Here is a 23,614-nt window from a genome sequence, read left to right as displayed (position 1 = left end):
AGCGCCATCTCTTTTGGAAATTACCAGCGAAACAAAGGCGCAAAGTTTGAATAAACCAACACAAAATTCTACAAATCAAGATTTAATTTCATTAGATACGATAGAATTTAATATCTCCTTTTGTTTCTTCATTTTTGCCGTTTTTTCTTGCATTTCTTCGTAATGTTCTTTGAAAAACGCTTTTAATGGAGGAATTAATAAATTTAATTTTGGAAGGTCTTCAATTGAAACCTAAGAAGAAAAATAAACAAGTATATAGAAGTAACTTATAGCATTTTCCATTTCATTGCTCGAGATTCGCTCCAAATCTGTCTCTGAAGTTATAGAACTCGCTCCAGTTGAATAAAGTAAAACCGCAAAAGGAAAATTACATTAGCATATTCCCGTGCTTTGTGATTTTGAGTCTGCTAGTAATTTGAATTTTGCTAAAAAATCTAAAACCAACACGCAAAAATTTGCTCTGATCTCGATCTCCGTTGAATCGTTGATCTGTCAAAATTGGCAGATCGGTTTTGGGCAATCTCTTAACATGCGAATCTTGATCGGAGCATGCAAATGGAACATAAAATGTTCATCAGAGCAATCTAGAGCAGTCAAATAAAGAACGCTAATAGAGAATAAAATTACCTTCATATTATCAAAGGCAAAACCAATATCACTATGAAAATTTTCATTAAATATGGGTATTTTAGCATATCTTTGACTAAAATGTGTTAATAACGTAAATTTGGCATTCATTTTCTTTCCAACCTCAATAGCTTGAGATGTAGTGCTACATAAATTTACAGAACATTAATTTCCAAAGGTTAAGATATTAGTTTAATTAAAAAACTAACAACCTGTGTGTTTTGATGACTGCCTCAATTTCTAAATCATCTTCCATAGTGGCTTCGTGAATTAATAATGAACAATTTTGGCCTAAAAATTATTTCAAACATGTATTTATTTTAATAATTAAAAAGAATGAAGAAAAGGAGAGGAGTAGTGCTGTAAAACTAGTTTTACAGCTCACTGTTTGAAAATTAAGCTTAAGAGGAGTGAGAAAAAGATCAGGTGGCACTCTCTTTTTTGTGACCCCATTCTACAGGTGTGGAGTTTTACAAAACATCTCCTTACTTTTTCTCTATGAAAAAAAAGAGGAAAAACCCTACCAGCTTCTATTAGTTTTTCCGAAGGCATTGTGTCACCAGAATATACAAGTTTAAAATTAGATTTTGTCGTTAAAACAATACCATAGGCATATTTGCAATGCCTAACTTCAACGGTTAAAAGATCTTTTAATCCAAGTTTGTCTTTTATTTTTTCATAATCACTGGCAGGAGCTTCTCTTTGGTTATGTAGTAACAGATAATTAGGTATTAACCTATGTGGGAAAAAAAATATATAGCATATTTACGATATCCAATGATATAATTTACCTAATATATTTCAATAAAGGTTCGAATAATTTATGATAGTTTATAAACCACCACATAATTTGTAATGGTGCCAAAATATCGAGGGTTGGGCAGGGTGTATCAGCTTCTTTAAAAAATTCTTCTCTTCTTTGTAACAAGTTTATGAGGCCCTATTTTGATTATGAGATATTTGTGATATAAAACTAATTAGAAAATAAAAAATTGTTGTAAATCATACCAAATGGTGATCAGCATGTAGATGAGAAATAAACACCGCTTTTAAGTTCAACAAAATTTCTTTAGCAGCTTCTTTATCAAAAAATCTAACCAGCTGTCCATACGTTCCTTCACCACAGTCAAGAAGCATCGTAGAAGTGGAACTTAAAAAGTGGCAACGTTTTAATTACATAAAATTAAACTAATTATATATAAGCTGAACTTACGATAAAGTCACTAGAATGGCGCTAACATTTCGAACTTTACTGGGAACAGACGAGCCAGTACCCAAGAAAACAATTTTAGGGAATGAGTCACCTCCATTTCCACTTTTTAAGGCTGTAGCTTTTGATTTCATTTCATTTATAACTACTTCCATTTCTTTCAGCAGTTCTAGGTCTTCTTTGAACACATCATCTGTTAATTTTAATGTCGAAGATCGGTCAAGACCTTGCTTGGTCTTTGGTCTCAAATAAAACTTCATTAAACTTGACGCTTGTACACCCATTACATTGAAATGGCTTATATCACGAAAAGTTCCCTAAAAATCATCCAGAAAAAATACATTTTAATTCCCTTCATTGGCATAGCACTTCTAAATGGAACTTTGGTTATGATATCTTACATCTTCTTTCAGTTTTGGGAAAATATTAGAATCTAAATGATTTAAAGCTAACTGAATACGATGGACAGCAGTTGAACTTAATCTCGGACTGTCCGAATTTAAAAATAAATGAAAAGTACTGGATGGAAACCTAAATAATTAAGATAAATTAACCAAGATTTAAAGTTACCTATATCACGCAATTTTTGTTGGTACCTTTTCATCCATTCTTGATATTTCTCATTTTGAAGAATATTGGTAGGGGAAAAATGAACAACTAAAGAAGCAACCTTTTCAGGGTCATCATAAGAAACTTGATGGGCTTTAAATGAATCTTCATTTAATAAAGAATCAAGGAAATTTTCATTCGGACACTCCACAACTGTTCAAAATAATTTGTTTTCATAAATAGCAGTTAAAAGCCAACATGATTTCAAAAGGCTTGGATAGTTTACCTATAAAAACTGAACCATGTTCTTCTGGTGACACAACATCAGAAGCTTTAACCTAGTCATCAAAATTAATTAGTTTTTAACAATTACCTGAAAATTCAAAATGAGTATAAGAATTTGTAAACAACTTACAACTCTTCCATTTGGTAGCGTAACATCCTTGCCATTTTTCAAAATCCCCAATAAAGGTCCCCTATTCAAATATTCAAATTAGTTTGTTACGAAAAAGATTTTATTAATGTACAACATACGGGGGAACTCCTTGTTCAACGCATTTTTCTATTTGCAATTGACCAATTTTGTTGTGTAACTGAGCTCGTAGAAAAACTTTTAATAAGAGTTATTTTAAATTAAATTATTGGGCCTTACTTTACAAATATAAGCAACTGAAATATCACAGCTACGCTTCACATCTACATCCAATTTTGGTTTCTTTTTAATTGGCTCTATAGTTTCCTTCGTTTCCCCTTCTTTCTGACTCAATACTGAATTTAGAATATTTAACTGGTTTGGGTGTTCACAACTGTCTGGTGTATTTGAATATAAAGGAACATAATCCACTCTCATGGAATGATCACTAAAAAACTTATCTTCCGGTTGTTTAGTAACTGCAAGAAGATTAAGATTTTCAGTAAAAACTAAGATTCACATTGTTTAAAAACAATTTCTGAGAATATACCAATGGATAAATCTTTTGTAACCATATAACTTTTAGTCATTTCAAAAAGATTTCTAAGCCCAGGTGGACCATGTACATGTATTTCTGGTACTCCAATGTCTTGAATTGTTAGAGACAATCCTAACATATATTGTAGCATTAAATAATTAATATCATAAAAAATTCCATCATACACTATATATATCAAATAATATTATTTATACCTGGTAGACCACCGAAGTTGTTCCAAGAGTTTGCAGTAAAGAATAAATGTTCCAATTTAGCCAATTTCATTCTACAACAGTACTAAGCTATAATTTTAAATTGACACAGGAATTAGAGTTGTTATACTTATGCTCGTGAGCCAATCTTTGGGTTCCTTCCCCACAGTTAAAAATGTATCTAAATATTTTAAAACGTGTCTATAATGTATTAAATATATTTTAATTTAAGGGGATTTTTACCGGGCATGATCCGTAAACATATATAAACAACGTGGATTTCCAACTCCCCCATTACCAAGCACACTAAGGTAAACTTCACTTGGTGGTGGTCTTGTTTTATTTTGTGATGCTGCCTTAGCTTTTATACGGATATGTCTTAAATCTGCGGCAGCTTTTGGCTCTTTAGGCATTTTCTCTAGTAATGAGAGTATTTTACTGTTGTTTGAAAATGACCTTAGAGTTGAGAATGAAAAACATGTGAACAAATAAAAATATTAAAATTAATTATGCCAAAAACAGCACCTTGAAAATATTGTTGGTATTGAGCTACAATTAACTAATTTAACATTGAGTTTAGTGAAATATATAAAGTTCGTCATTAACTTGAATAAAAGTTCACTTTCCACATAAAATCCACGGAAAGCAAAAAGCACATGTAAATCTGTCAGGAACTCTGATAGCAGACGACTTACACCACGTGTTTTCTGACGTAATACTGGTAATACCATGAGGACTATCTATCACTCTCTCCCGTTCTATTGTCGATAATTAATTACTGTGGAGATTTTTATCTAGTTTTTAAATTATGGCAAACGATTCTTCAGAAATTAAATTTAACGCTGATGAAGTTGGAACTGCCGAACAGTATAGTAAATTATGGGAACAAGATTTGAAAGGGGCAAAATTAGTGGTAGCTCCTATGGTTGACCAAAGTGAACTTGCATGGAGACTGCTGTGTAGAAGACACGGAGCAGAACTCTGTAATACTTCTTTAAAATACGAGCTTAAACCATTGTACTCATAACCTTACCTTTCAGGTTACACACCAATGTTACACGCTTCTGTTTTTATTAGAGATCTGAAATACCGAAAAGAGTACTTCTCAACTTGTGAAGAAGATAAACCTTTAATAGTTCAGTTTTGCGCTAATGATCCAAATGTACTTGTAGAGGCTGCAAAATTAGTAGAAGATCAGTGTAGTGCGGTTGATCTTAATTTAGGGTGTCCTCAAGCTATAGCCAAAAAAGGTCACTTTGGAGCTTTCCTTCAAGAAGAATGGGATCTCCTCCAATCAATGAGTTATTAAAGCTACATTTGACATCTGTGATGTTATTTCTAATTATTTTCTCACAGTCAGTAGAGTGTCGAAAGAAGTAAAAGTCCCCATTACCTGCAAAATTAGAGTGTTTTCAGATGTAGAAAAGACAGTGCAATATGCCAAACATTTAGAGGCTGCTGGTTGTAAGGTTAAGATTTTCAGAAAGTTTAATTTTTTAAATATATTCTACTTCTTTCAACTTTGATTTTTGTGATAGCTTTTAACTGTACATGGAAGAACTAAAGAGCAAAAAGGGGCTCACACGGGGCTAGCTAACTGGGAAGTCATTAAAGCCGTGAAGTATTTAAATATTTAATATCTTTCCAACAATGGAAATTTTAATAAGGAATTATTTATTCATGTAGGAAAGCTGTAAAAATTCCGGTATTTGCCAATGGAAATATCCAATATCTGAGTGATGTTCATAAATGTCTTGAAGAAACTGGAGTGGATGGTGTCATGACTGCTGGTCATTATGAATTATTTTTAATTTATTTAAAATAGTTATTAAACTCAAGTTATTTCAGAGGGTAATCTTCATAATCCGACTCTCTTTGAGGGTAAAGAAATGCTAGTTTGGGAAATTGCCAAAGAATACTTAGACATTGTGAAAGAATATCCATGTTCAAATTCGTTCATAAGAGGACATCTCTTTAAAATATTCCATCATTGGTAAAAATAGCAGCTTTTCTTATTTCTTGTTTGAAAAATATTTATTTTTGTTAATTTAATTTCAGCCTCACAATGCCTATGAATTCCGATCTAAGATCTAAATTAGCTGTTGCTGGTTCTCTAGGAGCATTTTTAGATGTAACAGAGAAATTAAAAGAAAGATTTTCTAATGTAAATATTTAATATCACCACATAATAGAAGTGTAGGAGTCCCGAGTAATGAAAAACGTTTTAAGAGTCCTAAATTTATCCCCAAGCCATTCAAATAAAGAAAATAGGTCTAATTTTTTTCACTAATCTTAAGAAAAATTCAAATTTATATTAAATTTAATTCAATCAGCAACTTTGAAAATAATCAGATGACCTCCATCAAGGAAACCTAAATCTCTAAACTCAGTCCATTTAGAGTAACTTCTAGACCTCGGTGAAGGTCAAGGGGCCCCATAATGGAGGGGGTCTCCACTCTTCCCTTATTAACGCCACTGATTATATGCCCCCCCCCCCCCAGAAGGGTTTTGCAGGTGGAGGGAGGGGGGGGGGTGGAAACCTTAGCTACACCATGGCAGTTAAGGGTTCAGGTATTTTTTTAGAGTCCTAGAAATAGTACTTTCAAGTTTAGTACTCAGACTCTCACACCTCTACTATACACTACTAAAATTTTTATATGCACTTTTTATACTTAAAAAAAAAAATAATCTTTTAAAGCATGGAGATATTAAATTGGAAGGAGATCATGAAAAATTACCATACCCACCATGGATTTGCCAGCCTTACATCAGACCTCCGTATGTTTTACATCTTACCTTAAATAGCGAACAAATTTACCCTATACTTTTGATAAATTACAGGCCTGTTGACGGAGAAAATACAGATGAAAGAAAAGAAAATATAATTAGAGGTCAAAAGAGACAATTAGAACAATTGCAAACGATAATTGATGGATTGTCAAAGAAGAAACTTAAAAAGATGGAAAAGAATGGGAACAAAATGCCATGTAAAAAGGAAAAGAAAATTTTCGAGAAATGCCAATTTTGTCCAAACCCAAGGGTAAATTAAAAGACATTATTTAGTAAAAAAAAAAATTTTTCCTGTAATATTGGATTTACTTTCAGGGTCTAAAATGCGTATCTGAATTATGTAAGAAATGCTGTCAAAACAAATCATTTAAGGAAATCCTTGACTGCCCTGGTATGAAAACATTAAAAAGTAATTAGTTACATAAACATATGAAAATTATTTCAGGTCACAAATTCTTTTACAAGACAAAGAAGAAGAAAATGGAAAATGTAGAGAAAGAGTGATTAATTTCAAACTCATTTAAATGAAAATAAAGAGATAAGACAAGGAAAAATAGTTTTATTTTTAACAATTTCCCAATGCTAATAGACAAATGTAAAATTAAGGTTGGGGTGATATCTGCCTAGATTGAAAGATAAATAAAATATTTTGAGCCTAGAAATTGTTTTAAAAATAGACTTATTTAGTAAGTTGGTAGCGGTAAATACACGTGGCAAACGATAAAAAGAAATAATTACATTTAATCCTAGATTTTACAAGTTAGCCACCTTGGCTAAATTAAACTTTGGTTGATTAGTAGTTACCGGCAAATAATAATATACATGGTACATTGACCCTAACTTTGTTCTAGATATTTACATCTCTATGTAATAATAAAAAACCATTTGAAATTTACATAAAATGGTTATCCTAATAAATTTTTTTGTTGGCCTAAAAACATCTCGTCTGTCTACATGATTCTTTCACGATACCTCTTAATATTTATATAAGACAATAGTAGAGTTACTCGCTAAATGTTCCAACATATTTGGCTTCTTAAAAATGTTCTTCACCAAAAAAATATTACGAAATATACCGCGCGTTTCTTACAAAGAAAAGTACTAGACTTTCTTTTATACACACCTTGGTTTTAATTTAACTGGGGGATATTTATCTGAACCTTAATCTCGGCAAGCTCATTTCGAAGTCATTCCATTTTTTTATTTTTTTTTTACGTAAGCATTTTTAAATTTAAGGGGCCCTATTCCCGCTTTTAAATAGAGTGCGGGCTTAATAAGTTTCCTAATTTATCTTTGGGCTTCGACTTCCATACTATGAGGGCCCGTAGGTGACTGTTTGCTAGGCGCGAAAGGCGAAGCGTAGACCCCGCTTCCCCCCGTTGTCATTGCGGGATTGGTGTTGGTACAGTTATTGTTCGAATTGGAGGTAGGGGGGAAAAAGGCATTTTGTTGTCCATTGGCAGCGGCTGGTGACGAACTCATCCTTTGATCTGCCGCGGACAATTTCGAAAAGGCCATTAAAGCGTCGGGGAAATTTGGCGGAGTCGCTGGCGTGTTGGCAGGTGTGCACATCTATTTCAATAGACACAATATCATTAATGTCATGGCAAAAACCAACCTGGAAAAACGAAATTACGTCCACAAACTACGTATTTTCAATGACAGTAGGACAAAAGGATTTGACCGAAACTTATGGTCAAATCTTTTTTTTTGGTGCCCCCCCCCCCCCCCCCCGAACCAAAATCCTGGCTAAGGATTAACGCCTGGCGAGATAAACTTTGTGTAAAAACATTCAACATCACAGCGGCTAGGACGTAATACAGTACATTTTAATGTCGCTTGTTATAAAAACCGTATATGTGTAGATCTGATTCTGACGCGGTTGCATCTGGGCGAAAATATTTGCTTCGAAAAAGGTTATTAACCTTTATAGTTAGTCGCGTAAGTGTAAAAAAAAAGTAATAACATTATTTTGGAAGCCATTTTTTGAGCACTTTTACGCTAAGTAACCGGTTTATCTCATTTTCCGATTTCCATATAAAAATCTATAGCACGTCACCCAGATCATTTTTTATAAATGAAAATATTTAAAAATTTTGCAAAGAAAAAAAAGAAAAAAATGAAATTTTCGCTTTTATTCTTTTATTTTTATACCTATCCAAATATAAAAATATATTATAATTTAGTTATTGTTAAGTTATTCTTGAAAAAAGGAAATCTGGGTAAAAATAACATAAAATAATTTGTGGGAAAGCATATTAGTAAATAAATGTAGCTTTATAAAAATAAAGTTATCAATTTTCACTTTTTGGGAAAACAATTAGTAAAAAACAACTCGACCCCAAATTTTTTCCACCATAAATATTTTACGTAATTTTTTTAATTCTTTTTCAACATACCATTTATTGCCCCAAAAATATCATTTATTGTTCCAAAAATATCATTTATTGTTCCAAAAATATCATTTATTGTTCCAAAAATATAATTTATTGTTCCAAAAATATAATTTATTGTTCCAAAAATATAATTTATTGTTCCAAAAATATAATTTATTGTTCCAAAAATATCATTTATTGTTAAAAAATATCATTTATTGTTCCAAAAATATCATTTATTGTTTCAAAAATATCATTTATTGTTTCAAAAATATCATTTATTGTTTCAAAAATATCATTTATTGTCTCAAAAATATCATTTATTGTCTCAAAAATATCATTTATTGTCTCAAAAATATCATTTATTGTCTCAAAAATATCATTTATTGTCTCAAAAATATCATTTATTGTCTCAAAAATATCATATATTGTCCGAAAAATACCATTTATTGTCCCAAAAATACCATTTATTGTCGACAAATACCTTCTAATGTCGCCCAAATACTAGGGGTGGATGAATAGTGAATTTCAGAAACGCATCGAATAGTAAATACCAATTCGAAATTTGATTCAGTTCCGTTAATCCAAAAATTGAATATTATTCGTTTGAATTCGTTAATCGATTTTTAAGAGGCAATTATTCGTTTTAATCTAAAGGATAATCGTTTTAAAACGATTATTCGTTTTCAAAGATCATTGAAAACTTTATAAATTTAAATAAAATCTTTGGCCTCTTTGCTTTAGGAATCAGAATTAATTGGAATGGTCTAGGCGTAGCCATTGTTATGTTTAAATTTCAGAAATTTCTTGCCAAATGCTTTCGAAATAAATTCAGTTAAACTGCCCTTAATTTAACACGTCACTCTCGCAAAAAAAAACAACTAATCGAAACGCGACGCTACAGAAAGAAAAGATTTTCTTTACATTTTTTATTCGATTTCAAACGATTATTCGTTTTTTATTCGTTTTCAAACGATTACTCGTTTTTTATTCGTTTTCAAACAATTATTCATTTTTTATTCGTTTTCAAACGATTATTCGTTTTTTATTCGTTTTCAAACGATTACTCGTTTTTTATTCGTTTTCAAACAATTACTCGTTTTTTATTCGTTTTCAAACAATTATTCATTTTTTATTCGTTTTCAAACGATTATTCGTTTTTTATTCGTTTTCAAACGATTATTCGTTTTTACTCCATTTCAAACGATTATTCGTTTTTTACTCGTTTTCAAACGATTATAAGTTTTTAATCGATAATTCGTTGGTTTAATCGCTTTCAAACGATTATTTGTTTTTTATTAGCTTTCAAACGATTGTTCGTTTTCAAACGATTGCTCGTTTTCTATTCGTTTTAAAACGGTTATTCATTTTTTATTCGTTTTCAAACGGTTATTCGTTTTTTATTCGTTTTCAAACGATTATTCGAATTTTTTGTCGCTTCGAAAATTCGGTTACTCGCCCACCCCTAACAAAAACATTTTACGGTCACACATTTTAATGTCGCACAAATACCTTTTATTGCCGCAAAAAATTTGGATTGTCGCCAAAATATAGATTATCGCCAAGATATATTTATTATCGCCAAAATATATTGATTGTCGTCAAAATATATTGATTGTCGCCAAAAAATATTGATTATCGCAAAAATATATTTATTGTCGCAAAAAAATGATTGTCGGTAATATATTTTAATTGTAACAAAACTTTTTTTATTTCCGCAAATGTTTTATTTTCTTAATTGTGACCTGGATGGCGTACATAAAAATCGTTAGAGAAAGAGAGCGAAGACATCCTTGAAATCCGTTAAAACCGAATTTCTCTCTTCACTCATTTCGCTGAGCAATAAAAGCTTAATATAGCGCTCTCTTTCTTAACAACTTTGAAGGCTATCTCGCATCACTGTTTACTACTAGCGAAATTCGGTACCGGTAAAGTACCAGAAATACCTCGAAAACTGTGCTGAAACTAAAACTACTCTACAACAACAATGGGGTAACGCTCTACCCTATATAATAGTTGCATGGAAGTTTACCCCGAAGAGTGAGGTACAATTAGCAACTGTTTACATTCACAAACAGGAATATAATATAGTATGAAATTATTTCAGGGGTTATTAATTTACAAAAATACAGAAACTTAAAAGGATAAGCACTTTTAACGTGTATGTAAGAAATCTAAGAATGTATTTATTTATACTTAGTAAGCATAGGAAAAAAATAAATACATTCTTGGTAACCATAATCACTCGTAAGTCTAAGACTTTTTTGTTGAATAGTAGTTCCATAAAAACTTGTAGGGAGCTGTTGGCTCGCGTGGCTTGCCACCACCCTCCTACGCATTGTAACCCGGCCACCTGAATTAAAGGCTTCAAAAGTCCCTTGATGACTTAGGCCTAAGGTGGTGCCTTGGGTATTAGCCTAGCTGATTATTATTATCTAGGAGCAACAAACACAGCACCCCACAGAAGGAGAACGCAACCCGTCAAAAGTCGTATATTTTCTTGTGTACAGTTTTCAATGGTTAGACGATTTAGCGCCTGCTGCCGTCGGAAGGAAAAAATTCGGAAATTATCCCCCCCCCTTTCCGTAAAACGTTTAGCGTAAAGGTTCGTCCAATGAAATTTGTACACAAAGCGTGTTTAAAGGCTAGCTGCGTTCTCCTTGTGTTTGTTAGATCTTAATAGAAGCCATTCGTAGCTTGCCCGTGGGTGTGGCCAGTGTTCGTTTCCAGGGTAACGCGTATAGGTCGGCCATGACATAAAGACGCCCATGGTGGTCACGTGATTATTTCGAAAGATCGTTACGCGTTTTAAATCGTGAGTGTGACGTGAACATCACGGCGACCGTTTCAAGGCGGGGCTAAAACGTTTAGGGTTTTCTTCATTCCCCCCCACCCCCCCAACCATTCGTGATTCACGAATTCTCGGAATCTTGGTCTAAGCCTCGTCTCCCGCGCGGGTGGGTACCCACTACCTAGGAATATAATACTCGTACATTCATACTCCTAGCCACTACCCAGTCCAACTCTCTCTCTCTCGGATTGGAAATCCCATTGGTAGCAAATAGTGTATTTTTCTCAACGGACCTTGCATTGACAGCTCTTTTAAGGTGGACCTTGTATCAGGGAACACTTAAGATCTTTTAACGGTACTGATAACAGCGGAAATGTTATCAAACTTTCACTTAGGCTCGTGTAAGATTGAAAATGGTTTTAAACATAAAAGCTAAATCTTAAAGCTTTCCCCCCTTTTGACCAAATGTCACGAGTTATCTATGGCTTTCGTTGGTAAAATCGCGCGTAACAAATTACCCCCCTCCCTGCAAGTTCAGCCCCTTCTCTTCGTCCGATTATAAGTTTCATCGAACGAAGTTTCTGTATTTGTAAACAAAACCCCTAAAAATAGGCTTCTGCGCACGGACATGCGTCGTTTCCACTCTAATCGTACATCCGTATCGAAGAATCAATGACGTAACGTAGAATGACTCGCCCAAAATCCCGCCTTTGTCTAAATGGTTGGGGCCAAAATTAAAAGGCTTACGGAGCGCCAGATTACAAGCTCCCAGTGAAGGGAAGCTTGGTGGCGAAAGAGGTGCCGTTTTTAATGAAACCAAATGTAAACCAAACGATGAGAAAACCCCTCATTTTTAAAAAACAGAAACTTATCCAGAAATATTTATGAATAAGGGCAACTGGTAAAAAAATCAAATCATCGATCAATGATGGGAAAAGCACAGTTTTTACTTCTATATTATATTTATTATCCTAAGTACGCGAAAAGTCAAAATTATAAGTAAAAATTCAATAGTTTTTCACTATAAATTTTTTTTATCCCAAATAACCCACTTGGAAATTATAAGTTATTAACAAAACAAGCAACAGCTAAAAACTGATTTGACCTGTTAAAAGTTTCTTAAATAAATAATTTTATTTAAGCCCACAAAGTTTGTCTTTTTAAAATTTAATAAACGATTAACCAAGTTTTTAGAACCGAAATATTATCTAATCGTCCGCTAGTTATCACAAAACTGATGGGGAAGGCGGAGATACAAAATGTACATGTATAAATAAAAAACTCACTGTGTTAAAATGACTATGAGGTGGATGGAAACTTGGAACTGTTGCTTCTTGGAAAAATATACTAAGAGCCGTCTATAAATAAATACGAAAAATACTTTCAATTGTCTGTCTTGAGTCAAGATATTGCTAATACGAAAGGGTTTAATGTAAACCGTTAATTTAATGGTATTTTAACACTGTAGGTCTACAACTACGACATTGATCTCATAGTAGATGAACCATCCCCCGTCAAAATTTCAGTTCCGCACATGGCAATGTTTGCATAACGTAGAAACAGCAGTTGGCTACTTGGCTGGCTTCTCTTTGGGCCTAGGCTTACCCCCATCTTAGAGATTTTGAAACGTACCTCAAATTGCCAATGCGAAGCTTGTAATAATTGCCTGGCTTGTTCCCTGGCGCAACCAGCCGCCAGCATGAACTGATTAATCATGACTTGTTCCCTTAAGGGATCCATTTCGGTATTTTAAACAAATAAACCACCTTCGCTATAACGCCAAAAATATTAGACCCGAGAAAATAGGAGATATCCTCGGAACGAAACCACTCGTCTTCCCTTTCTGCTTCCAAAACATAAACAGCACTAGATTCTATGACGTCATGTGTCCTTGGGCAATCATTTTCTGGCTTCCCAGCAAAGCAGTCGGCTGACAAAATGTCACCTCTTTAGAAGGGTTAGAAATGTCATAAAAGACACGCAAATTCAAAAACTATCAGTCTGTTATCCAAAACTGAATAACGGAAAAATCTCAAACGAAATGGAAGTATCCGAAGTGTTTTACGACAAGCAAGAATACATTGAAACTGCAAGTTCAGGTTCAGGTTTTTGTTTAAAGCAAGCCTTTGCCCACCATTAGCCACCTTGCCTAAATGTATATGTGCTAAAATATTTTCTAATTTTAGGCTTCTGGTAATAAAGTTAGCAGACATTCGGTTTTATGTGGAAGTCAAAACATTGTTCTTAATGGAAAGGTATGACTAAATCTAGGCCTTGGTTTATGATTAAACTGATCAGAAATAAGGATTCAGTTACAAATTAAGCATCAATCCAAGGCTTAAAAAGCACCCTTTGGTTTTGTTATTACAAATAAAATTTTAATTAATAGACTATTGTTCAATCTGAATGTATCATACGAGGTGATCTAGCAAATGTGAGAATAGGAAGATATTGCATTATTAGTAAAAAAGCAGTAATAAGACCTCCTTTCAAAAAATTTAGTAAAGGGTAAGTAATATACTATATAGGCTTAGGAGGTTTGCAAGTTCAATATGCGTAGTTGATGATTAATGAAATTAAAAACGACTTCGTTATATTTGCATATTTAATAAAATATTTATGATATTTACAATGAAAGTCCGACTAGTTTCGTCGTGCCTAGCATGACATCTTCAGAAGATGTCATGCTAGGCACGACGAAACTAGTCGGACTTTCATTGTAAATATAATAAATATTTTATTAAATATGCAAATATAACGAAGTCGTTTTTAATTTCATTAATCATACTATATAGGATAACTATAAATTAAAAAAATTAATTTTTATAGAGTCGCTTTCTTCCCATTGCAAATTGGGGATCATGTATTCATTGGAACTGATACAGTTGTTAATGCAGCTCAGATTGGTTCCTACGTCCATATAGGAGAAAACTGCGTTATAGTAAGTGAAATGTAAGGAAGACCCCTGTTGAAGAATATTAAGTTTAAAAGGCATAATTTATGATGTAGGGAAGAAGATGTGTTTTAAAAGACTGTTGCATGATTGCTGACAATACAGTTCTACCTCCAGAGACAGTGGTTCCTGCATTTTGCGTTTTTGATGGATCCCCTGGTACTCAGACTGCCTTGTTTGGTAATTTGACTAATTTTCAAACATTGTTAGTAATAAAGTTGCTTTCAGGACTTTATGCGAGTGAACTTCCTGAATGCACTCAAGATTTGATGGTAGACTACACCAAGAGTTATTATCAAAATTTCCGACCTGCTCATATTTAAAATTTACTGGAATCATGCTTCTATACATTAAACAATTTATATTTATCTTTTATATTACAAATCCTTCATTTTATCGAAAAATGTCATCACAGAGTGTTATTTATTAAGTTTAAACCATTTAGGCGGGTTTTTAGTGACTGGCCTAACACGATTCACATTGTCTAAACCATTTTGATCTCTGCGAAGAGAATTTCCTGAGGTAGAAGGCAAAGAATTGTCCATTTCCAACTGCTGATTAGAACTTGATGATGTGAGACAACTACTAAAATAAAAAGTTCATTACTTATGTAGAGCTATTCAAAACTTAATTTACCGTAATTTGCTGGCTTTATGAGTGGCTGCTCGATAATTTGAAACTTTGGACTTCAAATCTTCCTTTAAAAATGTCATACCATCTTTTTGGTTGCAGCCAAAATAAACAACAGCAGCGGGTACAAGATCAACCTTAATGAGCGGTAGTTAAAAAAATAATTATATTCCTACATATATTGAAATAATTACTTGAAATAAACTCATTTCATTGTTCAAAACATTTTTTGGAGGCGTTGTATCTTTAGGTAAAAAAAATCAAATTTAATAGTTGCCTAGTGTCATAAAAATTAACTTACATAAAAAGAAATCCATGTTTGGGTCCTTGAGAAATTGACGAACAAAATCTTTGACAGTAATCACTAAAATAAAACACAGTTTTTTAGTGATAGACAAAAAGGGACTTAAAATTAGGGCTGTGCGAGTACTCAAAAATTGCGAGTACTCGGTTTCGAGTCCGAGTACATACTTCCAGTACTCGATTGGGTACCCGAGTCCTTCGCCAAGGCTTAAAAATTACTCGAGTCGACTCGAGAATATTAAAAATACCCAGCGAGTCCACTGTTTCCCGTCGAGTTTGCTTCTGCCTGTCCCCCATTAAATTAACTTCCCAAATACACTGGTGGTGGGCCAACATGTTCAGGGGGGCTATTCTGTAAACATTCGAACGGGAATTCGATTTCGATACCCTATACCATGTCGAGATCGACTTTGACAATTTGCATTGATTTATGCTTATTCGAAATCTTTACCGAATACCATTCGTCGAGATCTCGAAGTTCGAAATCTAGTTTTCGATCGAAAATTGGATTTCGAATATTTACAGAATAGGCCCCCAGGGGTTGGCCTACTACCAGGGTATTTGCTTTCCAGGCAAGTGATTTTAAGTGGGACAGGTGGAAGCAAACCTAGTTAAGTTCTTAATTTTAGGTTTCTCTTTTCTGGTCAAGATTTGTTTGTTTTTGGAAAAAATATGACGAATAATATTATTTAGTAGTCAATATTTATCACAAAAGTAACAAATCTCTGATAATAAAATTTAGATTTCAAGTTTTTTTTTATAATTTTTTAATTCCAATTGGCAATGGCTCATATAAATTTATGTTAAGGACAAACAATAATCATTTAAAAATTATTTCTGATTTCAAATGGTTAGTATAAAATTTAGGGCTCGAAGGCTCGAATGAGTATTGAAAAATTGAACTCGAAGACTCGCAAGTCCAATTTTACAAGACTCGGGACTCGACTCGAAACCCAAAAAACAGGACTCGCACACCCCTACTTAAAATACACTAACTAGGGGTGTGCGAGTATCAATTTTTGACTACCGAGTCAAGTTCGAGTTTATATAAATTTTCTTCGAGTTTTAAAAACCTAGCGAGTTTAAGAGTTTTAAAATATCACCTTTTCTAAGCTTAGAGCCCTCAACGAGTCTTAAAATTCTTAACGAGTTTTAAAATTTTTAACGAGTTTCTATTGATCCATTACATTTGGGAGTTTTAATATATTAAAAGAATTAATTAGATAACTAAGATCTAATATTCGTAAAAAAAACAACAAAATTTCATAATATTTAGTATCACACAACTACAAACTATTTGTCAGTTATTAGTAAATAAAACGACACAGCCAATGCTAGCTGTTTTAAACATCACATGACAATTTAAAATTCGAAATCTGTCATGATCCAATGAAAAAAGTAGCTGATAAAGTATGACGTCGAATGTTTTTTGTGAACCCTAATTGGTGAAGAGCTATGACGTAATATTTTTGAAACTTGATTGCGTAATCGGTTTATACGAGTGCTTGCATAGCCCTGAAACTCGTTAATACGAAAACTGCTTAACGAGTCTTTATCGAGTTTAACCTTGAACCAATTTTAAACTCGAAAGTTTGGCGAGTTTCTGCACAAGGCTTATCGAGTTTCAAGCCGATTACTGGATTTGAGTACTCGATTTAAGCGAGTGCTCGCACACCCCTAACACTAACCTTTATCTCTAGGATCAAACTTGGCTTGCAAAACAAATCGATCAGGGAAATGCACTCGCACAAAAGCGGAATCGTATTGAAGTAGCTTGCTTTCTTCAATTTGGGAAGCAGTTGAAGCTAGCATTAAGGGTTTATCTTCCATCATTTGTCTGAAAAATATTAAAGAACAAAATTATTCAAGTGTTCATAATATAGTTTAAATCAAAACTATTTTACATTTTCTTCCTCAGATCAGAATAGAGATAACGAACATCTTTTTCATTATGTTCGAAGAATTCCTCTGGTAAATCAACTGACGGCAACTTAGGAACTAATTCCAAATTAAACAATAAGGCTTCTCTCTCCCCAATCTTAAAGAAATTTAATCATTACTGATGGTAAATATGAGATATAAAAATGTCTCTTACATAAATAATCTGGTCTTCCTCGACATCTTCCATTTCTTCATCAAGTACAGAGTCTACACCTTCAATAACTTTCTGATTTGTTGTAATAGCATCTTCAGATTCCATTCTATTATTTGAAGTTTCGTTTTCCACAGGCTCTACAGGAGTTTCTACATTTAAAATACTTGTATAACTTTGTTGTGTATTCAATGGCTTTTCCAGACTGTTGTTCTCTTCTGATGTTGAAATTTGATTGGCCCCTGATAAAATGGAAGCTGAAGATTCAACACCATTTATTTTCTCATTGCTTGATTCATTTTCCACTATCCCCCAGTTTTCAACATCAATTGTCTTCTTTAAACATATATCTTCCACGTAGGCTTGCTCTTTCAAGGAACTTGGAATTCGAAACACCAATCTGATCATTACTCTTCCACCCGTGGCACCCAGCTGATTTAAAGTAGTTTTCTCAAGTTCATCTTTTCCAATTATCTTAAAAGAAATTAAATTTTCATATTATAAATGCCAATAAATTAAAGTAAAAGAGCCATTTACCTCTTTTCTCATGTAAATACACACCGGTTCCCCTGGATTTTTGTCTTGCTCAAGTAATTCTCCTCTAAAATAGTTATATCATGTTATATATATTTTATGTTGTGAACAGATTTCATATACTTTGTTTCTCTCCAATGCTGAATAATGTCACTGAGAGTAGTTGAAGATGGGAAATCATGTAAAAGTCTTTCTCCAGATTCCAGTTGCAATCCAACAGTAACCAATTTTTCCAATTTAGGACCATTTTTGGAAGGTTGTAATTCTAAATTACAATTATTAGGAATATTTGCAAATCTGACTGTCAATCCCGTATCAAGAACTTTCCTTTGGTGCCTAAAAAATCCTTATTATTTACTTAAAATGTTTTTTTCATTTTTAATAAAAATGAAATTACGTTAAATCTGTTTCATTTGATTTAAGTCCCGCTTTTAAACAAGCTTCTTCCAATATCTATATAAAAAAAAATTGTTTTTTTTTTTTTTTTTCAAAATAAGAAAGATATTTATTTGGTGCCTTTGTGTAAAAAGCTAAATTACATATAGATGGAGTAACGTATGGTATTATAAAAAAAGTCAATTGCATAAGTTTTACGTCATTGCGGCCTTGCGTGGCGGACGTGAAAACGGGGTAGTATCTAATGGCAACCCGGCAACTGTGTATTAAAATTCACCCGTATAGTTACGAGTCGCTCTCTAGCATTTTTTGGCTTTGATTTAATGTTGAAAATGGTGTGTTCGCGAAATGTTTTCCACGTGGGGAACGGCAAGTTATACAAATGGGTTGGAACAGATATTTAAGTTCTAAATAGAACACATAAATTAACAATTCCGATGCTCAAACCTGGCCAAATGATTACCCCTAACTACACATTCCTAAATAAAAATATTAGATTCATAAGAATTTAATGGTAAGCGGACTTGCATTGACATAGGGGTTAACAGTTCATAACGAAGTCTGGAAATTCCCGCAAACTTGAAGGAAATTATTCAGGCAAAATTTAAAATATTTCCAGGAATTTGCACTATTAGTTCCTCTATGTAACAGGAACCCATTTATAAAAAGATAGTGCTTTAAATTTCTATATTACTATCGATATCATGTCTTTCAACAAGACACAATCACCGCTATTTGAAGAAGATGCGTATGACGATCTAATTCCCGTCCTGATACAATGTTTTGCGATAATCTTCCTCGGATACATAACTGGAAGATGTTGCCTGATCTCGGATAAAGGGACAGCAGCCCTAAACACATTTGTCACATGTTTTTCCTTGCCAGCTCTGATCTTCTCTTCACTCGTATCGTTAAACTTTTCCAACGTCAGATGGCCTTTTCTGGCCAGCGTTTTCTTAGCCAAGGCGATTGTTTTCATAACCGTATCTGCTGTTACTCAAGTGCTGACTCGGCCCAGCAACTGTGGAATCGCTGGTCTCTACGCTATATTTTGCACCCAAAGCAATGACTATGCGTTAGGATACCCTTTGATATCTTCCTTGTATCGTAAAAAGACTTACTTCGCCGAATACATTTATCTCCTTGCACCAATCCAACTTTTGATTCTCATGCCTATAGGTTTTTTAATGATGGAAATACAGAAACAAAACAATCTATATGGATCGACTCAAGGTGAAAATTTGATCAAAGCATCAAAAGAAGAAGAGAGTGATCAGTCTCAAAAAAATAAACGCACCAATTCCAAATGGCTAATGTGGTCTGTCCTTAAAGGAATCTTGACCAATCCAGTCTTGGCATTGACGGCTTTGGGTGTCATTGCAAATTTTGCTTTTAACCACAACCCCCCAGAAACACCCATGATGATTTTACGCACATTAGGCAACGCTTTCCCAGCTTTGTCACTCTTTATTCTGGGTCAAAATATGGTAGGAAAAATCAGTATAATTTCTGGGTATGGTTGGATGGAACCAGCTCTTTTAATCTTGGTCAAAGTCTTGGTTTTGCCACTAATAATCCGACAATTGGTGCAACAGCTACCTACTGGAATGTGTCCAATGGATCGCGATGACTTCGCTAGTTTCGGTTTCCTTTATGGAACCTTCCCAACAGCGCCTTCCGTCTCCCTATTTGCCATTCAATTTGACTTGGAGTCCACTATTGTCTCCACAGGAATGGTCATTTGCACTATAATTTCTGCACCTTTGATGCTAATATCGGGTGCTATGATCTCACTTCCAATCTCCGATTACTCTCAATTTCGAGCCACACTAATCAATACCGTTTTCTGGGTTGGACTATTCGGGTTACTCTGTGGCATTTGGGTAATCATTGTGTTCATCGTCAACCGTCAATGGAGGTCCATAACGCGAACTATCACTACCAATTTGGTAATTTTTCAATGCCTAACAGGGATTGGAGGAATGATGTGGCGCTTCATCGACAGCGAATCAAATGCCCTATTCTACTCCCAGTACATAGTAGCGGCGATTGGCATTTTCTCATGCCGCATCTGGACAGCTTATTTGGCTGGGGTCCTTGCATTTCTTCAGTGGAGAAGCCTATGTTTTGTTTTGTCATACAAGATACCATTGATCATTTCTGGCTACGTGGTCTCGGCAGTCGCAACAGCAGCCTTGATAATTGGAATTTTTTTCCGACCACCCCAAAAGTACATTCCAGATCCCAATTTCCAATTCGGGCAACCCGAGGCCTACGTGGCTTTCGCTATATTAGCATCAACACTACTTTTCACTGCAATATGCCTTATAGCCCAACAACGACTAAGGTCTCATTACAAAGATTATAACCTTCTGACTAATGAAGATTCTGAATCTGAAACACAACAAACTTCAACACCAGAATCATACTCACCTAACCAACCATCTACCTCATCATCAACAATGATTCCTGATTTAGAAGATATGGGCCTTTTGAATAATATTAATGATAGTTGCACCCTGCTGTGTGACAAAAATCGCAATTGCTCCCAAAGAATAAGAAAAAGATGCAATTCGGAGGTCAGAAGATACATTATGCAAGGATGTCGTTTTGAAGAGATGGAGAGGCAACATGAATTTAAGCAGCATATTGTACTTCTTACTTTCCTTGCTATTTCTATGATTGTGGGATTAGCAGTTAGTATATGGAAAATTGTTGGAGAAGACACAACTGGAATATTTGTGGAATTGGAATTTTTAGATGCAATCCTCAATTTTGGACAAGGTATATTTTCCTTTCTAGTATTTGGACTTGACTGGTATAACTTTATCAGCAAACCAATAACAAAACTATACAGAAAACTTCGTTTTGGAACTGCTACATTTATTTTACCCCCAAGAGAAAGTTTAAGTGAACATACTTTGAGAATATGCAATCAGTTTTACTCCTATCACTACACTTCATGTTTAGCAGAAGTGGTATCGGATAAAAGAGTAGGTCAAGAAATATTTCCATCTGCATTTAGGGGGAAAGAACTAGTCACATGGTTGGTAGCTATTGGTTTAGCTGAAGATAGAAAAGAAGCTGAAGAATATGGAAAGCAACTTCTTTTGGGAGGAGTTCTAAAGCACATAGAAGTCATGGAAGATTTTCATGATGATGCCAAAATTTTCCATTTTCTTCCAATGAATAATGCATTTCCTAATGATTCTTCTATAGAAAACATAGTAAGACCAATAACTTCTTTAGAATTTAACATTTTAAATAATTATTCATATTGTTTCATAGGACTTCAACGAGCAAGTTAGTGATCTGATTGAACCAGTATCTGTTTTATCAGTAGAAGTCCACAAGACCAGTGAAACAGCACATAAAGCACGCCGAGTATTTAAGAAAAAAACACGACCCTAGTCTTTCAATTTAAAAGAACTAATTAGTAAGCCAAACAATTTTAAACAGATGTGACCTAGTCTCGATTTAGACTGATTTTTAAGTGTATTATTTACTATAGAAATTAAAGATAATTTTCAAACCTGTTGAATACTTGTATTAGGAGTCACTTTAATGTTAAAACGTCTACCATGAGGAAGTACGATGGTGACCGAATTAGTAGCCATTAGTGTTCGTCAAAACTGAAAAAAACTTGAATATTTATATATAATCTGGGTAACTTTAATAACCCTAGTATCACCATGGTATCATTATCCCTTGTAATTTGTAAATATACGTAAATATACTGTCAAAATATCGTTAATAAAATAACCTAATCATCGGATCGACGGATTATCATCCTATCCTTAAGCCTCGGTCTTTTATATTTGCAATACAAGTTCTCTACTTTTAAACAATATTTAAGCTACTTTAACGAAAATATTACCTTCTAGGTCGAAGTTTGTAATATAAGGGTATTAATAGCAACAGACTGGACAGATAAATAACGGAAAATCCCAAAAAATGCGTATGATTCTACAGAACTAAAAATCGGTAGAGCAGACGAAGTTATTTATGACATAGGCCAAGTTTAATTTTTTTTTATATACACAAATCGGTGTCGACCTAAGGCCTTAGACACCAGCACACAATAACTGATTAAGCAGGGTGAGATAAGTGTAACGGCCACGCCAACGGAGGATACGTGGGGAAAGTCTGTCAGAATTTATAGCCCGGTGTACCTAGTAACAGAGACCATACCACCGGAGGACTATCATCATAGTGCCCTACGCCAGCGTCCCCAAGCCCGGACAGGTGACAAAACCAGCATGGGTAGCAGAACCCTACTACTGATGGTCGCACCTTTGACGCAAGCCACTCAACCCAGTGGGGACAGGGGTGGGGACACCCGTGTCGGAAGTATTTCGACCACCCGTTGCGGGATTGAAGGTCTTCCTCACACGGCCATCCACAAACTCTGCCTCCCAGACGCTTGGGATTACAGGAGTACGCCACTACTCCCGGCACCAAGTTTCAAATAAGATAAGCAATAGCTGTGTACACATATTTTCGATTATTATTTTGTTTTATCTTTACCAATTAAACAATAATCTTTGGTGAACTAAATTATTTCTCTCGCTTTTCTATCTCTACTTGGGTTTAATTAATCTAACCCTAATTAACCACTGGATTAGCAGCTCACTCCGCTCAAGTCTTGGTAAAAATGCCGTTTTCGGTTTTTGCAACGACCTAGTAATAGAGTAATAAAATGACCAAACATTGCAAAAATTAAAAAAAAATGCAAATGAAAATCCTTTTATCGCTATTTCATTATGTTGAGCCTTTATTTGAGCGGAGCGAGCAAAGCTCTCACTGCAGCGACTTCAATGGAAAAGATGCCTGTCGTGCTGTCCGTCCGTCGCATCACTGTAGAGTTTAAAGGGGAGAGTTTCGTATATATATATTACGTCCATGGGGAAACCAAGAGAAGGCGAGCATTGGAATTTACCTCAACCACATGACCGTCGCCTGGTTGTCGGAACTTGTCGCCAATTTTTGAAACACATTGTGAAACAGTGGAAACGTACCAGTACAATGGGTATGAAACTCTCGAATCGACGGCATTGTTGCTACTATTCAGCAGACTAAGGCTGACATTTCTACGTTTAACGAAAGTGTTCTAAAACTGGAACAGATATTTGACCAAGCTGAACTTTCAAATAGGGCTCAATTCGATTGTATGACCGATCTGTTGAAATCTGAGCTCTCCAC

At 34.2% G+C, this 23,614-nt stretch overlaps 6 protein-coding genes across 8 annotated transcripts; 3 read left to right on the top strand and 3 right to left on the bottom strand.

The window, feature by feature from the left end:
• Window positions 1–75: 75 nt before the first annotated feature.
• Window positions 76–4,313, bottom strand: RNaseZ (ribonuclease Z). The gene is made up of 18 exons (XM_090157229.1): window positions 4,155–4,313; window positions 3,792–4,004; window positions 3,679–3,729; window positions 3,552–3,622; window positions 3,349–3,468; window positions 3,039–3,277; window positions 2,921–2,979; window positions 2,802–2,862; window positions 2,673–2,724; window positions 2,434–2,599; window positions 2,239–2,368; window positions 1,841–2,154; window positions 1,636–1,777; window positions 1,419–1,567; window positions 1,152–1,363; window positions 840–918; window positions 628–772; window positions 76–231 (listed from the first exon to the last, which is right to left on the bottom strand). Exons 1-18 carry the CDS (start codon window positions 4,277–4,279, stop codon window positions 76–78), a joined length of 2,484 nt encoding a protein of 827 aa, XP_090013355.1. The 5' UTR covers window positions 4,280–4,313.
• Window positions 4,295–7,042, top strand: Dus1 (Dihydrouridine synthase 1). Its single transcript, XM_090155770.1, has 11 exons — window positions 4,295–4,531; window positions 4,589–4,849; window positions 4,905–5,017; window positions 5,087–5,169; window positions 5,235–5,338; window positions 5,397–5,541; window positions 5,607–5,712; window positions 6,247–6,326; window positions 6,390–6,588; window positions 6,654–6,729; window positions 6,784–7,042. The coding sequence occupies exons 1-11, from the start codon at window positions 4,357–4,359 to the stop codon at window positions 6,840–6,842; spliced, it is 1,401 nt and encodes a 466-aa protein (XP_090011896.1). The 5' UTR covers window positions 4,295–4,356; the 3' UTR covers window positions 6,843–7,042.
• On the bottom strand, window positions 6,880–13,419 carry LOC149933064 (UBA-like domain-containing protein 2). Its single transcript, XM_090155772.1, has 3 exons — window positions 13,137–13,419; window positions 12,791–12,862; window positions 6,880–7,910 (listed from the first exon to the last, which is right to left on the bottom strand). The coding sequence occupies exons 1-3, from the start codon at window positions 13,242–13,244 to the stop codon at window positions 7,626–7,628; spliced, it is 465 nt and encodes a 154-aa protein (XP_090011898.1). The 5' UTR covers window positions 13,245–13,419; the 3' UTR covers window positions 6,880–7,625.
• On the top strand, window positions 13,378–14,841 carry DCTN5-p25 (Dynactin 5, p25 subunit). Its single transcript, XM_090155771.1, has 6 exons — window positions 13,378–13,593; window positions 13,691–13,759; window positions 13,894–14,012; window positions 14,334–14,445; window positions 14,514–14,616; window positions 14,686–14,841. Exons 1-6 carry the CDS (start codon window positions 13,546–13,548, stop codon window positions 14,778–14,780), a joined length of 546 nt encoding a protein of 181 aa, XP_090011897.1. The 5' UTR covers window positions 13,378–13,545; the 3' UTR covers window positions 14,781–14,841.
• On the bottom strand, window positions 14,773–22,415 carry LOC149933061 (tether containing UBX domain for GLUT4). Of its 3 annotated transcripts, none has more exons than XM_090155767.1 (12): window positions 22,290–22,415; window positions 21,946–22,044; window positions 18,414–18,469; window positions 18,140–18,352; window positions 18,020–18,083; window positions 17,486–17,956; window positions 17,295–17,428; window positions 17,079–17,227; window positions 15,389–15,451; window positions 15,282–15,331; window positions 15,094–15,224; window positions 14,773–15,042 (listed from the first exon to the last, which is right to left on the bottom strand). In XM_090155767.1, exons 2-12 carry the CDS (start codon window positions 22,027–22,029, stop codon window positions 14,877–14,879), a joined length of 1,581 nt encoding a protein of 526 aa, XP_090011893.1. In that variant the 5' UTR covers window positions 22,030–22,044; window positions 22,290–22,415; the 3' UTR covers window positions 14,773–14,876. The 3 variants fall into 3 exon arrangements, with proteins under 3 accessions (XP_090011893.1, XP_090011895.1, XP_090011894.1); XM_090155769.1 differs by having other exon boundaries at window positions 14,773–15,039; XM_090155768.1 differs by lacking the exon at window positions 22,290–22,415 and adding an exon at window positions 22,104–22,123.
• On the top strand, window positions 18,636–21,953 carry LOC149933062 (lysosomal cholesterol signaling protein-like). Its single transcript, XM_090155765.1, has 2 exons — window positions 18,636–21,639; window positions 21,701–21,953. Exons 1-2 carry the CDS (start codon window positions 19,117–19,119, stop codon window positions 21,821–21,823), a joined length of 2,646 nt encoding a protein of 881 aa, XP_090011891.1. The 5' UTR covers window positions 18,636–19,116; the 3' UTR covers window positions 21,824–21,953.
• Window positions 22,416–23,614: the final 1,199 nt, after the last annotated feature.

Source organism: Leiobunum rupestre, chromosome 8 (genome assembly GCF_980474605.1).
Source record: "Leiobunum rupestre chromosome 8, qqLeiRupe1.1.hap1, whole genome shotgun sequence".
NCBI classification, from domain to species: Eukaryota; Metazoa; Arthropoda; class Arachnida; order Opiliones; family Sclerosomatidae; genus Leiobunum; species Leiobunum rupestre.
The sequence above is the reverse complement of the archived record's forward strand: the minus strand, read 5'-3'. Positions and strand labels throughout refer to the sequence as shown.

What these genes read in the sequence shown, in the direction of transcription:
- RNaseZ (XM_090157229.1), bottom strand. Translation starts at nt 4,279, where the DNA reads ATGGTATTACCAGTATTACGTCAGAAAACACGTGGTGTAAGTCGTCTG. An exon ending in CAACTTCGGTGGTCTACCAG is followed by an intron (nt 3,469 to 3,551) that starts GTATAAATAATA and finishes AATATATGTTAG; the next exon opens with GATTGTCTCTAACAATTCAA. An exon ending in CGCTACCAAATGGAAGAGTT is followed by an intron (nt 2,725 to 2,801) that starts GTAAGTTGTTTA and finishes TTTGATGACTAG; the next exon opens with GTTAAAGCTTCTGATGTTGT.
- Dus1 (XM_090155770.1), top strand. Translation starts at nt 4,357, where the DNA reads ATGGCAAACGATTCTTCAGAAATTAAATTTAACGCTGATGAAGTTGGA. An exon ending in GAAGTCATTAAAGCCGTGAA is followed by an intron (nt 5,170 to 5,234) that starts GTATTTAAATAT and finishes TTATTCATGTAG; the next exon opens with GAAAGCTGTAAAAATTCCGG. An exon ending in GGATGGTGTCATGACTGCTG is followed by an intron (nt 5,339 to 5,396) that starts GTCATTATGAAT and finishes AAGTTATTTCAG; the next exon opens with AGGGTAATCTTCATAATCCG.
- LOC149933064 (XM_090155772.1), bottom strand. Translation starts at nt 13,244, where the DNA reads ATGGATCCCTTAAGGGAACAAGTCATGATTAATCAGTTCATGCTGGCG. An exon ending in CTTCGCATTGGCAATTTGAG is followed by an intron (nt 12,863 to 13,136) that starts GTACGTTTCAAA and finishes ATTTATTTATAG; the next exon opens with ACGGCTCTTAGTATATTTTT. An exon ending in CTCATAGTCATTTTAACACA is followed by an intron (nt 7,911 to 12,790) that starts GTGAGTTTTTTA and finishes CTATTGAAATAG; the next exon opens with ATGTGCACACCTGCCAACAC.
- DCTN5-p25 (XM_090155771.1), top strand. Translation starts at nt 13,546, where the DNA reads ATGGAAGTATCCGAAGTGTTTTACGACAAGCAAGAATACATTGAAACT. An exon ending in AGCAAGAATACATTGAAACT is followed by an intron (nt 13,594 to 13,690) that starts GCAAGTTCAGGT and finishes TTCTAATTTTAG; the next exon opens with GCTTCTGGTAATAAAGTTAG. An exon ending in CGTTTTTGATGGATCCCCTG is followed by an intron (nt 14,617 to 14,685) that starts GTACTCAGACTG and finishes AGTTGCTTTCAG; the next exon opens with GACTTTATGCGAGTGAACTT.
- LOC149933062 (XM_090155765.1), top strand. Translation starts at nt 19,117, where the DNA reads ATGTCTTTCAACAAGACACAATCACCGCTATTTGAAGAAGATGCGTAT. An exon ending in ATTCTTCTATAGAAAACATA is followed by an intron (nt 21,640 to 21,700) that starts GTAAGACCAATA and finishes ATTGTTTCATAG; the next exon opens with GACTTCAACGAGCAAGTTAG.
- LOC149933061 (XM_090155767.1), bottom strand. Translation starts at nt 22,029, where the DNA reads ATGGCTACTAATTCGGTCACCATCGTACTTCCTCATGGTAGACGTTTT. An exon ending in CAGCATTGGAGAGAAACAAA is followed by an intron (nt 18,084 to 18,139) that starts GTATATGAAATC and finishes TAACTATTTTAG; the next exon opens with AGGAGAATTACTTGAGCAAG. An exon ending in CATAAAGCCAGCAAATTACG is followed by an intron (nt 15,043 to 15,093) that starts GTAAATTAAGTT and finishes TTTTTATTTTAG; the next exon opens with TAGTTGTCTCACATCATCAA.